At 42.3% G+C, this 13,569-nt stretch overlaps 1 protein-coding gene across 2 annotated transcripts; it reads right to left on the bottom strand.

The window, feature by feature from the left end:
• Window positions 1–4,511: 4,511 nt before the first annotated feature.
• GEM (GTP binding protein overexpressed in skeletal muscle) lies at window positions 4,512–13,363 on the bottom strand. Of its 2 annotated transcripts, none has more exons than XM_018076089.2 (5): window positions 13,228–13,363; window positions 11,206–11,548; window positions 8,023–8,099; window positions 7,359–7,563; window positions 4,512–5,751 (listed from the first exon to the last, which is right to left on the bottom strand). In XM_018076089.2, exons 2-5 carry the CDS (start codon window positions 11,537–11,539, stop codon window positions 5,474–5,476), a joined length of 894 nt encoding a protein of 297 aa, XP_017931578.1. In that variant the 5' UTR covers window positions 11,540–11,548; window positions 13,228–13,363; the 3' UTR covers window positions 4,512–5,473. The 2 variants fall into 2 exon arrangements, with proteins under 2 accessions (XP_017931578.1, XP_008920363.1); XM_008922115.3 differs by having other exon boundaries at window positions 13,233–13,363.
• Window positions 13,364–13,569: the final 206 nt, after the last annotated feature.

Below are 13,569 nucleotides of genomic sequence, written 5' to 3'. Positions count from 1 at the left end.
ATTCATGACACAAGATTGCATCAAGCGGAAGAGGAAAACCTTAAAACACAGAAGACTGAAAGTATAATTAAAGAGGAACTAAAATGATATTACAGTGGGAAAGCTTGAGAACATCCTACAGGGCATCTCTCTGGGATTTGACAGTATTTAGAGAGGGAATACATCCTGAGCAACGTTAGAGCAAAGCCGTGAATTGTAGAAATACACATACACTACTGAAAGCCACAGGTAGGCACAGAAACAGCATCCTGGCCATGTAAAAAATTATTGAGGTTCATACTTAGTTCAGTGGAAGTTAAACCACTAAGCAATTCAGTGAAACACAATAGCATCAGAGAATGAGCATCAGAGACCTCAGCAGAGCTGGAGGTCTGGTCACCATGCCCCCCCTCACCCCTGCCTGGAAGGGCTGCCTGCCCAATGCCTTCCCATTGCTCCTCCCGGCTCTCTCACTGCTAACTGGGCCTCAGGGGGGCAATGCCAGGTCCAGTGGGGGATGGGGTACCCTGGGCTCACCATACCCACCAAGAGAGCAGCGCAAGAGGGAAGAAATGCTAGTCCTGCATGCAGTAAGGACAGATGCAGGAGCTGAAGTCAGGTATCCTTAAGTGTAACCATGTAACAGTCTGAATTTTCTCATTGAAAATTCCCACCTCCCTTTCTCCTGTTGGCCCAAAGAGCAGTCAAAGTTTGGCTCTGGGCAACCTGTGTCTAGCAGGACACTTTTGAGTGCACACATGCAGAGTATCAGCTTAGAAACGACTGTTACTTAAAAATTAATTCCATTTTAAAATTATTCATGCATAAAATTCAGAACTTGGAGGAAGTGTGTTACACTAATCATTTTCTTAGCAAATTATTAACCAGGTTATAGGTGGCACTGTAAAGTGAGCCACACAGGACTCGTGCTCTCTTGAGGGTGCACTGTTCTCACTGTCTGACAAAAGGGAATTTGTTGCAGCACAATTGCTAAAATCACAGGTAGTTAGTACACTGCATATCAGTGTCTCCAGGCAAAAAACCACTACCTTGATGATCTTACATACGTGATTACAGAGGTTAAAGGCAGAATACTGCAGGCTCCTGTGTGAGGTGGTCACTGAGAGAGGAGGTTGGGCTCACTGCAACACCTGTGGGAGATTTCTGGAGTGAGAACACCAGAAGGAGAGGGCAGGTGGGGTGATTGTCAGGCTGCATGCTATCACGGAATTTCTTGTTGTGGCATATGCTGGGATTCACTGTATTTTCTACAGCCATTCTTAGCCTGCATCCCGTCCCTACATCTAACTCATGGTCCCTTCTGAAAGCAATCTCACTGAACCAGAACTGGTGGGGACTGCAGACAAGGTGGGCAGTTCTCATTAAATATTATTTAATGCACCTGGAAGCCACATGTGATAAATACCTGCAGTGTGCTGAATACCATCAGAGCCCACAGCATTTGACCTTGTAACTTAGGAATGCTTAGTCCACAAAAGAGAGCCTGAGGAGGACCAGCCTCACAGCTCTCACAAACATTTATCTCATACATTTGTGGGTCAGGCACAGGAATGATTTAAGCAATGCATTCAGCTCTAAAGTCTTCAGAGGTGTTGCAAAGCATGAGTTGTAGGGTTCATTTTTGAAGATTCAATAACTTATTAATCCAGGGATCTCTTCAGTACCTTACCTCTTCTCTGTGTGCAACAGCTTTCTCTAAAAAGCCTTCCCAGAGAGAAAGAAGAGCTGTAGCAGATTATAAAGACAATACTGCACAGAACTCAACTGCTTCCTTCCTCTGCAGCAGCTCTCTGTAGATCTCATTATCATCACCAGCACTGATGCTGTCAGGAGCCCTTTGTCCCATTTCTATCTCAAGTCCTAACAGCCTCAGGGAGAGAACTCTGGTCTTTAAAGCTTTCCAAGGGGTTGATGTTGAAAGGCTTGAATATGTGAGGGTTAAATCCACAGTACGTCCATTGATTTAATTGAAAATTTCTTTATTTTAGCTGACTAAATTTTATCAATAATTTGCCCACATTCAAAAGCATGTAACACCCTGCAAATTCACATAGTGCCATAATAACGAATAATTCTTTAGCGTGATTTTTTTGTCCCAAAGCGTAAGTAAACCTTTCTTCTTGGAGTTTGTCTGTCACAATTAAATTAATTAAGCTGGACATACCCAGTAATTCCACTTGCAGATCTGATCTATCTTCTTGAAAAGAGCTTTTTATAACAGTTATTGCACTATAATTGGCATTTTGTGTGTTCTTGGACTCTTTTTCTATATTTATTTTATTTTATTTGGACTCTGTGAGTTTTGCCATTTTGGCCTTGGTGTGCTCATTGCTATGACTCACGTATTCCACAGCTACTGCCAGATCTCTGGGTCCAGTACTGTAATTATTACATTAGGATCTGTCATTATAGCCCTGACTTAATAAATAGCCAGAACAGTGATTAGAATTGTTGATTGATCTGTTCCGCGGTTTTGGACATTCACATCTGAGATGAACAGAGGGATTGTCAGCATTTCAGATTAAATTACTTTAAATCAGTCATTCCAGGTACACTAGCTGTCATATATATATATATATATAGTAAGAGTTGCTGTATTTGGTAATCTGGTGATGATCAACTAAAACCATGATTCAGATTCATCTCAGAAGCTTCAAAGGAAAGCCCCAGCTCTTCCTCCATGCCCACCTCACTGGAGCCACGCAGATCACAGCAGATGATTGCAGTCTCCTTTAGGTGAAACTCACAGTGTCCTTCAGGAGTGCATCTCAAGCATTGCAGTCCCAGGTGGACAATTAATCTACAGAACCAGATTAGACTGAGCCCAAAGCAAAAAAAACCCCTGAAATGTGCAGAGTATGGATACTCAGCACCAGCTCTCTCACTCCACATCCAGAGGTCAGAGTGTAAATGGTGTTTGAGTGAATTGAAGCAACAGCTCCATGGAGCAGATGCTGCTGCTGGTGTTTCTTCATCCCACAGCTTCCCCTGTGCTCTCCCTGAAAGCTCAGGGCAAGCCAGGAGCCTGCAGGGTGAACCAAGAGGGCCAGTGAGAGGATGACTGGGACACACAAGGTGGAAGCATATCTTTAAATTGTTTTGGCCCAAAGGCAGTGCTGAGCCTTTCAGAGCAGCAGCCCCCGAAGACAGAATTGCAGTGGTATCTGCTCACCATAACCACAGGAAAAACAAGGTGACACATCATGCCCAGCACATGGTTCTTTGTAGCAACAGCTCTGGGGAATGGCCCTATCACATTGTTTTTTTCTTTTTAAAATCATGTTTTAGAAGGAATTTTCATTATCCTGGAAGGAATGGAAAGAGAAAAGCGAGGGCATGAAAACTTACTAGGTAAGTCCAAATTTTTATGATGCCATCTATGTATCAAGTGATGCTATGAACACAGACAGGTTTTATCCCTAAAGGCTGTATGATCAACATGGACATTTTACATTTCTTCAAAACCTATTTAGTTTAGATTTGTAGCTTGACTGATACAGAATAGGCTAAAGAAATGTGCTGGTTGCATAGAGCTATACTTTCAATTCTTAAATATAATCTTAAAAATTTCTTTAATCTGTGCAATTTTTTTCCATTCTTGAATGGGGAAAAGGTTCTGAGAGTTTAAAAGTCCTGAAAACTAAATTCTCTAGACTTCTCAGGGTTGACCTTAGGTTGTATGCCAACAGCTCAAAAGCATTCATTCAAAATTCAGCAACATGGATCTTGTCTGTGCTCTTTTCAAAAAGTTTTGTTTTCTGTTCTTGTCAACACTTTATTCTAGATTAGGAATACCCTTCCAGGGAGTTCTCATTAGCACAGAGTCATACTGCAGTGTGAGCTTTTACCCCTAGAGAACTGTTAGAAGTCATCCACTCAGCAGAGGCAATTCTGGGCAAACACTCAGCAAGTTCACTCCTTTCCAGAGCATTTTGTGCATGATAGCTGTGCGGCTCAAAATAAGGAATCCAGTATTCACCGTATTAGTGTTTCATCTTGTTGCCTTCATCATCAAGGAAGATGAGCTGCCAGGCTGGAGACTTGGCTTTTCTGAACCATATGCGGGGGAAGTGTAATGACTGTACCTCTAACCAGCACAGTCGAGAGGAAAATAGCACAGTTACACCCAACAGGAAGTGAGGATTAGGATGCACCATGCCAGCTACCTGCTTTCTGTCCCCAAACGTAGCGTTTCACTTCTCTCCAAAATTGAGGTAATGGTACTCATCTACATTTCTAAAGTGTTTCCAGGCTAAAGGCCAAATACCTTTTCTAGGAATTATTTATTTTTAACTCTGTCACCACAATACCATTTCTATCAGAAGGATACTGTGCACTCATATCTTTGAGTCTCCAAGTGATTCTTGCCTTGCGATCCTAGGTTGCCAAGTAGCCTGTGTTTAGAGATGTAAGGAATCCTCACTGCACTTCTCAAGTAGCAATTTCACCCAGCATTCAAAATATTTTCTCTACTTGAAAACATTTTTAGGCATTTCCCACTGAGGCTCAAAGACATTCATATATTTTATTTATTTTATTAGAAGGCATGTAAGTAAAAACTTGCATATCTGAAAAAAAGATATTAGATAGAAAACAGTAATAAAATTAACATTATTATTTTAAGAAAATTGGTAATAAATACATTTCCTCTCAACATTAAAATGCTTGTTATTTTGCACAACAATAAATACAGCACAGCTCTGGCATGGAGAAAGGCCAAGACTGGATACAAGAAGTCCATGTGGTTTCATAAAAAAGCTCAGGTGATTTATAAAGGTTTGGCATCCTGCACTTGATGCACTTTGATACAACTTGCACTTTTAATTTTACTATGATTTTTAAACAGTCCCATAATATTAAAATATGAGAGGAAAATTTGTTTGATTATAGGATTTTTACTTTAAATATTTTCAAAGTAAGAGATGTGTAAACTCACTGAAACTAATCCTCAATAAAAAAAAACAAAAACAAAACCAAAAAAAAACCCCAAAAACAAATAGGTATCTTGGTGACTACTCTACAAAAATGCATTTTTTTCATCTGTGGGTGCCCAAGTCTGACCAGTCAACTAGCAAGGGGCCAATCCCCAGTCAATTCTTTACACAGTTTTAAAGAGGAAATATTAATAAGAGAGAGAGTAAAGACAGTAGTATTCACTTCCCAAGTCATGGCATTCAAGGTTCTTACACTATTATCCAAAAGTGAGAGGAGAAAGAACAGGTATTCCAGAACAGTTCCCAGTATAATTTTGGGTCATTCTGGTCTATGTGTTACTTTTAAAACTACTGGGAAAAAAAAGGAAGAGAGATATTTCCATACACTGTGCTGTTCTTATGCCAGCACATATCATCATAATCACAACTGTGAACCTAAGTCACTGATAGCCCAATCTAATATAGATTGATTGATTGTCCCATGACAAAATTAGATAATGTCCATAAAATGCCACAAGCTCCGGCAGAGTCCAGCACTCTTAAAGTACTGATAGGTCATGGCAAGACTTGGACTTGAGTTTGAAGGCCATGTTCTTGTTGTTCTTGGCAACTATTTTGCCCCAAAAACGCCTGGCTTTCTTGGGGATACTCTCTCTCCGCTTCTGTAGCGCCAGTCGCTTCTCATTCTTTTCCTTGCTATCCCTCCGGAGCCGGACTTGCCGCACGATGCCTTCAAACAGCTCTTTCACGTTGTGCTGCACAGCTGCTGAGGTCTCGATGAACTTGCAGTCAAACACAACAGCGCAGGCTCGTCCCTCTGCAAAATTGCAAGGTGGACTTGTCACAGCGGGTCACGAGCCCCAGGGGCAGCAGGAGCGGAAGCGGAACAACGAGCTGCCATGTGTGGAGGAGTCAGAGCCACCAGGGAATTCCTCAAGCTTAATATAGGCCCAGATAAGTCTTTAATCACCTCGTGCTGCCTGTTAGCCCATGATTCATCTGCTCTGTGTCACAGTCCCTTCCCAGAGAGGGGGGGGCAAATCGCTTCCTGGAAAAGCCCAGGCCCTCCTGCTGGCTGCAAAGGAAGCTGGGACTGACCGACTTGAGCTGAGACACCAAAGGCTGGAAGGCTCAAAACCACATGGTCATCTTAGATGTAGGCTCCCTCAAGCTGCATTTAAGGGTGACCTGCAGGCATGCAGCACAGCATAGGAGGTAGGGCACCATCCTCCTCCATGGGCTGTGGGTGTAAACAGGGGGCTGGGGACAGTAGTAACTTTGGTGTGAACAGACATACAAAACCCTTAATAAAGGCAGAACTATGTCTGTGGCTTTAGGGGTGCATCTGAAATCATAGTTCTTACCCTCAGTTATGTGAGCCTAAGCTAAGCTAAACCTGACAGCTGTCTTTCACACACAAGCCAATTCATGTTACCTTCTGGCATGCTGTGAACTCATTGACAGGACCACTAAAGAGACATTAATTCATCTGCCATCTTTCAAAAGAACTTTCAATATAGGCAGAGAGGAATGAGAACCATCCCTGTGCTTTCTATGAACTCCTCACTTCAAACTCTTCACTTGGGGCAACCGTGACAAGAGCCAGAGGAACTGTGCACATACTCAGAGAGAAAAACTAGTCTAGCTCAGTTGGGAAACAGAAGCGCAGAACAGCTGAAGAGAGAAGAAAATGTCAAAACAGAGGAACCCATGTTTCTGACGCGCTGAGATCACACTGTTGTGCGTTATATTGTGTCACCTAAGCCTTGGGGAAGGCTCTCCAGGAAGAGATTTTACTGGTTGCAGATGTCGAGAGTCAGCAGCAGCATTCTCAGCAGTCTCTCCATTCCTATTTATGGGTTTAGTGGTAATTCATTTGTGTGTAGCCAAGGGAAGGCTGTTTTAGTATCCCAAAGCAAGGCAGCAAGGAGACCTCTCCTAAAAGGCTGCACGCTCCCTGCCCAGACTAGCAAAACAAAGGCTGAGAGGGAATTTTATTTTGTCAGTGAGGACAGAGAACAGGTTATAAAGAAGAGAGTCTTTGTCAGCAGAATAAAAGGGGCTAAACTCATTATACGCAAATATGTATTTGAAATCCAAAGGGTTTCCAGCTACTGGAGAAATCACACACTGCAGTGGTCTTACACTAGGAGCTGGAAGGAAAGCAATTCAAGCTGCTTTTATGGTGGTACTTAATAAATATAGAAAAGGGATTATCTGACATATAACAGTGTTACCAAGAGAGGCTTAAGGATGTGGCAGACCCCACCCAGTACTCTGTCCTGTGTTCCAGTCCTCTGTTGTTTTACTGCTCTTTTATTGCCCAGTTCTGATCACAGTGTACTCTGTCAACCAGAGTTTGCCCAAAAGCTACCAGATGACGTTTAATGTTTATGTTGGGTTTATGCTTATCATTTTCCTTACCTGCCACTGAAACTTCGCGGCACCTGACAAGGTCGCTTTTGTTGCCAACCAAAATAATGGGGATATCCTCTTTCTGGCGTGCTCTGCGGAGTTGTATTCTGAGTTCAGAGGCCTTCTCAAAGCTTGCTCGGTCTGTGATGGAGTAGACAATCAAGTAGGCGTCTCCCACTTGCATGCAGTGGTCCCGAATCCATTCTCCCTCACGCTGTTCAAATGAAATGGTCAGACATCGTTATGCCCAGAGCAGGTTTTACTTAGAAAGTAAAACATTAGAGAATCCAAATACATTCCTGTTGTAAACTGTAATGGGTATGGTTTGAATCACAGTTATACTAAAAGTAATTCCAAAGTGGTGATTGTATGAATACTTCACGATGAAGGAGAGGAAAACCTGCCCCACATAATTCATTGTGCTGGAATGAACATGGTCTGGAAAAAAGCTTGAATGTTTTGTTTTATCATTGAAAAGATGAAGAAGACTTGCACTTCTCAGGCTCACACTGCAGAGCCATTAGGCGTGCTTGCCTTGATTTTCCTATATTTTCCCTTATTTTGCTGTATGGAAAATACGTATTTTCTTTCCCAAAAGATACCTACTTTTGATATTAGCAGTCATTCATATGCACTTTTCTTTCAGTGTTTGACTAGAACAAAAATAAAGTACCTTATTATCCCACATGTCGAGCAGTATAATGGTTGCACTTTCCCCATCCACCATCAGGGTTCTTTCATATGTGTCTTCTATAAAAAAAAGCAGAAAGGTTGGTAATGTATTATTTTGTGGCATCGTGTACATTACAAAAAAACAAGCAGTTGAATATGGGTAACTTGTTCACAGTTAAAGTTATTGAGCCAAATTTTAGACTGGCTCACATTCAGTTCTTTCCTCATTTCCATCAGCACTGAACCTGCACTCTGTTCATTACTGGTTGTCTTACTTTCCGTGATATATGAAGGAGGCTGAAAGATCAGGAAACAAAATGTTCATTATTTTGGCTGATATTCTCTTTATCTTATGTGGGAGAGAGAAAATAAAACCAGTGGAAGAAATAACCAAAGGCTGAACATTTGCCCCATGGGAGCTGCAGAGTCCAGTGAGGCTGAGTAATGGAAAATATTTGCTTTCGCTTTAGCATGGACAGTTTACGGGTGAACAGTCACTGCTGCTGAGAGCAATACAGCCAACAGCCTACCAAGCAATGGGGACAGGGTGTGTGAGACAACAGCTGTTGAGTTTCGAGAGATTGAGACTTCTGTTGCACCCTACTTCTCTCCCATTTCTCAGTTTCCCACATTACCTTTGATGTCAAATAGCAAAAGAATCAACAAACCAGAGAAGGTCAGTTATTTTGTACTGAGGCCACAAAAATTCATACCTAGATTATAAACGCTATGTGGCAGAATTCTGCCTAGATCTGAGGAGGCTGTTCCCACTCTGGAAGCGTTGAATTTTGATCACCCCTTGCTATGAAATCTCAGTCTAGCTTCTGCTTCAAGTACTAATCTCTCTTCTCTTCCACAAAGTCAGGGGCATTTGGATGAGCGATAAGGGAGTTTGACCCATTTCTAACCTTACATTACTGGTCAGTGAAAAAAGCCAGTCTTAGGGATTCTGAACATACCAGCCCTCTAACTGTAGCATTTGAAGGATCTGCTCTAGCCATGCTTGTAGATAGGACTGTGTCTAACCTGTGCCTCGTAATACTTCTGCTGGGCATTGATGGAGTGAACTTTCCCCTAAATTGTAATCAGTCTTTCTTCAAAGCCATGAAAAAGAATGAGCCAAAAATATTACACATTCAAAATAAAATCAAATAGAGCCCATGCTTGAAACAGCTTAAAATGGCAAGATTAAAAAGACAGAGCTAATCACTAGGAGTGGTTTCCCTCGCAAGACCTAATACTATGACATCTGTGCTTGTGGGTTAGCTTCATCTTGCAGTCACTAGCAAAGCCTGTCCATAAAAGTAGCTGTACTCCTCCATGAGCTGGCTACCCCAAAACTATCCCCTCTTGTAATAAAATTTCCAGTTTGCAAGCTAAAGTTTGGGGAATTGTTTCTTCAAGTAACTGAGCATCTGTGTGAGAATAAGCTCCATGTACACCAGAAGACAACATCCGAAAGGCTCCTTCTCTACTCTGCTACACACTGAGAAAGTACAAATAGGTACTCCTAGAAAATACTATGCCTAAATAGTCATATTCAGCACTGATTTGCACCTTGGTCAATCCTAAAGAACTTTCATAGAATATAAAACACACTGAAAGTGAGATCTTAGTTCATGTTGTGCTTATTTTGAAGTTGACACTAAAAATGGAGAGATGTAACAACAACGAGTTTTCCAGTACCTCAGCAGAGCTGGCCTTGAAAATCTGTCACTGCTACACTCCAAGCAATGTTGCTGGGAGTGCAATGGAAAGAGAAAACCACACAGCTTCACATGAAGGAGAAGAAAACTGCCTGACAGGGGTCTGCTAAGCAAATCAGCTGCACTTTCTGACTGTTCGCCCCACAGACCTACTCTATGTCATTCCTTTAGCACTAGGAAAACTTTTATGAGAAACTCCAGGCTGAGGAGCTGGTGGGACTACAGGAAAAGGTGACAGCAGAAGCTGAAGGCAGAGTACACCTAAATCCATGAATTTCAAATCCCCCAAAGGCATGAAGATCCGTGCCCCCAGTCTGAGACAGCAACCAGGGAAAACATTATTCTGACCCTCCTGATGCTGGGCTGTATTAAATCCTGGGCAAAACCTCCCCCAACTGGGGAGTTAAAGACAAAAAAAAAAGCTGTCCAGCCTATGCCCCACTGAAGGCTGGAAGAGAAGCCCAGAAACTCTCTGTGTTAGCGCTGGCACCATCGCACCAAGGGAGTACAGGCAGGAGAAGAAAGGGATATTGGAGAGACAAAGAAAGTCCTGCATACTTGCAGATAAGCAAAACCAGGCAACAAACTGCATGTCCCCTGAAAGCAACAAATCCTTAGAGCCACTGCAGATTTCTGTGGCAGCACAATGCTTCCACATCAACATCCAGCACACAATATAGCTCAGGACTTGGTGCCACAGCTTCACCTTCTGCATGATCTGATCTTTCAGAATAAAGAACACTTTGCAATCCTAAACAAAGTAGAGGAGGATAGCAAGGGGGAAGCATCAAAGAAAACCCTGTAGCTTGTGCCTTTTCCTCCCCAGTGGGCAATAAGAATTTTCCTGCTCTCTAACCTTTATCTATTTTTACCCTGGGGGAACCTATGCTGTTCAAGTAACATGAAACAAGACTTTTACTCAAAATTTTATATATTTTTCTCAGACTCCATACAGCCTGTGCTGAGGCAATGTATTTATACAGAAAGGCTGAGATGACTTCTAATGGCAAATATTTTGGAGGTGACTTTTTCTTTATATATAATTCCTAAATATTTAATTCTTGTAGACCATGAGGACCTTCAGTTATTTTCTCTGCCATACAGAAAGATGGAGTCAGTCACGTGAAGCCAGTGGTGACACAAATGCTGGACCAGCAAGAAAGCTGAAGCAGCCTCTTGTATAGCATCATCACAGGCAGGAATGAGGCAGTTTCCAACAGGTATTTTGGAATGAAATAGCATGGGAATCTGATTTGCTCTCTTTCAGGGGCTTTCAGTCATGGTTGGTATCTTACTTATCTCATTTTCCTTTCTTGTCTTCTTAAAAGAGATGCTTGAGTTGAATTAGTTTTGATGATCAGATCCAAATGTTTGCTACCTCTGTTTTTTATTAAATGGCCTCTGTTTCTTTTGTGCCAATTACTACTGGCAGAGCTGACTGCAAGCAAACACAAAGACCCCAGGACATAATTACCTACCTCCCAGCACCTCACAGTCGCTGTCGATGCTGTCATGCACCCCTGCAAAGATGTTGGCTAGCGAGGACTTCCCCACGCTGTGCTCCCCGATCAGCACCACCCGGTAGCAGTTGCTGCCAGACTCAGAGGAGATGACAGAGTCAGACGACTCTGAGGACCAGCTCCTTCTGTAATATTCATCAGGACTGATGGTGTATCGCTTCTGTGGGTTGTACTCATTGGAATCTTTCTGGACCAGCAGATTCTTTCCATCAGCAGGGATGCTCCATCGCTGCTGCTGCTGGTGCAGACTGCTATTGTGGGTGCGACGCATGGTAACGTTGTTGAGAGTCATTTTGAACTCCTAGTGAGAAATAGGGAAATAACAAATGTTACCCACAAAACATTTAGAAATGCGTTAATGCTCTCTTACAAACTTCAAGGCAGCACATCCTCTGTAGGGACTTAATATATAAGAAAAGTTAGCCTTTCTGCACTCTTTCGTACTTGCTAGTACACAAAGAAATACTACTCGTTAGTGAGTCACAGCGTAGAGATAATGCCACCCTCACATGCTAAATCCTATCTTGTTTAGCCTTTACAAGCTCACAGATATGCCAGCTGCAGCCCAGACCTGGAGAGAGGGAGGCATTGCTATGTCCCAGAAGAAGGAAGGGGCAGTGCTCACCACACCTGTTGTACACAGCAGCTGCAGGCCTGCTGAGAGGCTGTCTATGGCAAAGGCAACACTCCCTATCCTTTGGCTTGACTGGAGGCAAACAGAGGCACTGGCATCTTTCTCACTGTCTCAGTTAAGAGCTGAAACTTTTGGGAAAGCAATAAGGCATTAGTCACTGCACTCTTAGACAACCCTGTTATAAGAAAAGAGCCATGCAAGCAAGTCTTGCTATGACGGGGTGAGTTTGGATCTTGTCTGTAGCCAGGTAAACAAAGAATGATTCTGCCTCAGAAAGTGACTTTTCGGCTGGTAAGAGGGACAACACAGTGAAGCCCAACAGCTCTTCTGAGGAGGTACAGGTTATAGCTGCTACAGGAGGTATCACTATCATTACTTTATAGGTATTAAATCAATAACTTCATTTACTGCACAATTAGTTAGATAGGTTCACTCTTCTTGTCTAAGTATAGCTCATAATTACATTTTACTCAACAAACTCTATTTTGCCTTGCTTGGAGGCAGAGAACAGTGATGTCATTCTCACAGGCCAACAGCTACCATTTTTAGGAAAGTTACTTTGATACATTCCAGCTCCCAAAGCGACCGTTATTTAGTCATTTTGCTTTTTTGCCATATATCTCTGTTTCTCGGCTCTCTCTTCCACGTTAGTAAATAGGATAAATTGTCCATAAAATGCACCCAACCACTTTCAGGCTTCTGTAATAGGTGGTGAACAATAAAAAGTACATCAAAGTATCAAAGCAACATGCACAAATTACTATTCTTCTTCACACAAGACTGTCTGAAAACTTCTGTGAATAAGTGCCCAGAAGGACATAGGTCAAATATACAGAAAAAGTACTATCTCAACTTATTACAGCATACACAATATTTTCTCTGTGATGTGCAGTAGTTCAGGGCAAAATGAGATTATACGCGTGGTCCTAGTCACGGTAACTTTGTCAGCAAGAAATATGTCTAAACTAGAAATCAATATGTCTAAACTAAGCAGAGGCTGCTTCACAAACAAAATTAAATATTTATTACAGCTGAATTTTAAAATGCATTTTCCCCCTGCAGTATCCCTATTGAAAAGATCAGATGAGAATAGCCAGCTTTGATTCAGCCAAACAACAAAGCATAACTCACAATCTACAACAAACAATCACTCACAAAACCATCACAAGCACAAACATTTTACGATTTAGCCTTTAACTAATTACCATTCTTCATTAAACAAAGCCAAATGCATCCCTGTCACACACTGCCTTCCAGGTTCAAACTGGTTTTGATACCCCATACTGCTTTAAGCTGCCTGGGTCTCCAGCACCTTCAGTAAAAGACCAAGTCAGAAGCCACTCTACCTTACTTGTGCCAGGCTCCTCCAGGCAGTCCAGTCCCTTGTGCACACTGCCCTTCTCTCTCAGTGGACTGTGGTGCACTGAGCTGCTCTGCTGAAGTAAATCCTCTCCTGCTTTGGGGCTGCCCCTTTAATTCTTTCTCAGCAAACCTGGTTTATATTAAGCCCATCTGATCAGAGACAGGGCTTTTCCGTGACGTGGTTGGCCTTTCCATACAACAGCCAGCCCCCAGCTGGGAGGAAGCAGACATGCAGAAGAGCAAAAAGTTGCAAACAATCTCAGAAGACTCAAAATCATATGATTGCTTTAATATTGCCAGTAAAAGAAACGCATTTGTTTCTTCCA

Source organism: Manacus vitellinus, unplaced genomic scaffold (genome assembly GCF_001715985.3).
Source record: "Manacus vitellinus isolate BGI_N305 unplaced genomic scaffold, ASM171598v3 scaffold_1_pilon, whole genome shotgun sequence".
NCBI lineage: Eukaryota > Metazoa > Chordata > Aves > Passeriformes > Pipridae > Manacus > Manacus vitellinus.
Note: the sequence above shows the minus strand (reverse complement) of the source record. Positions and strands in the feature narration are given on the sequence as shown.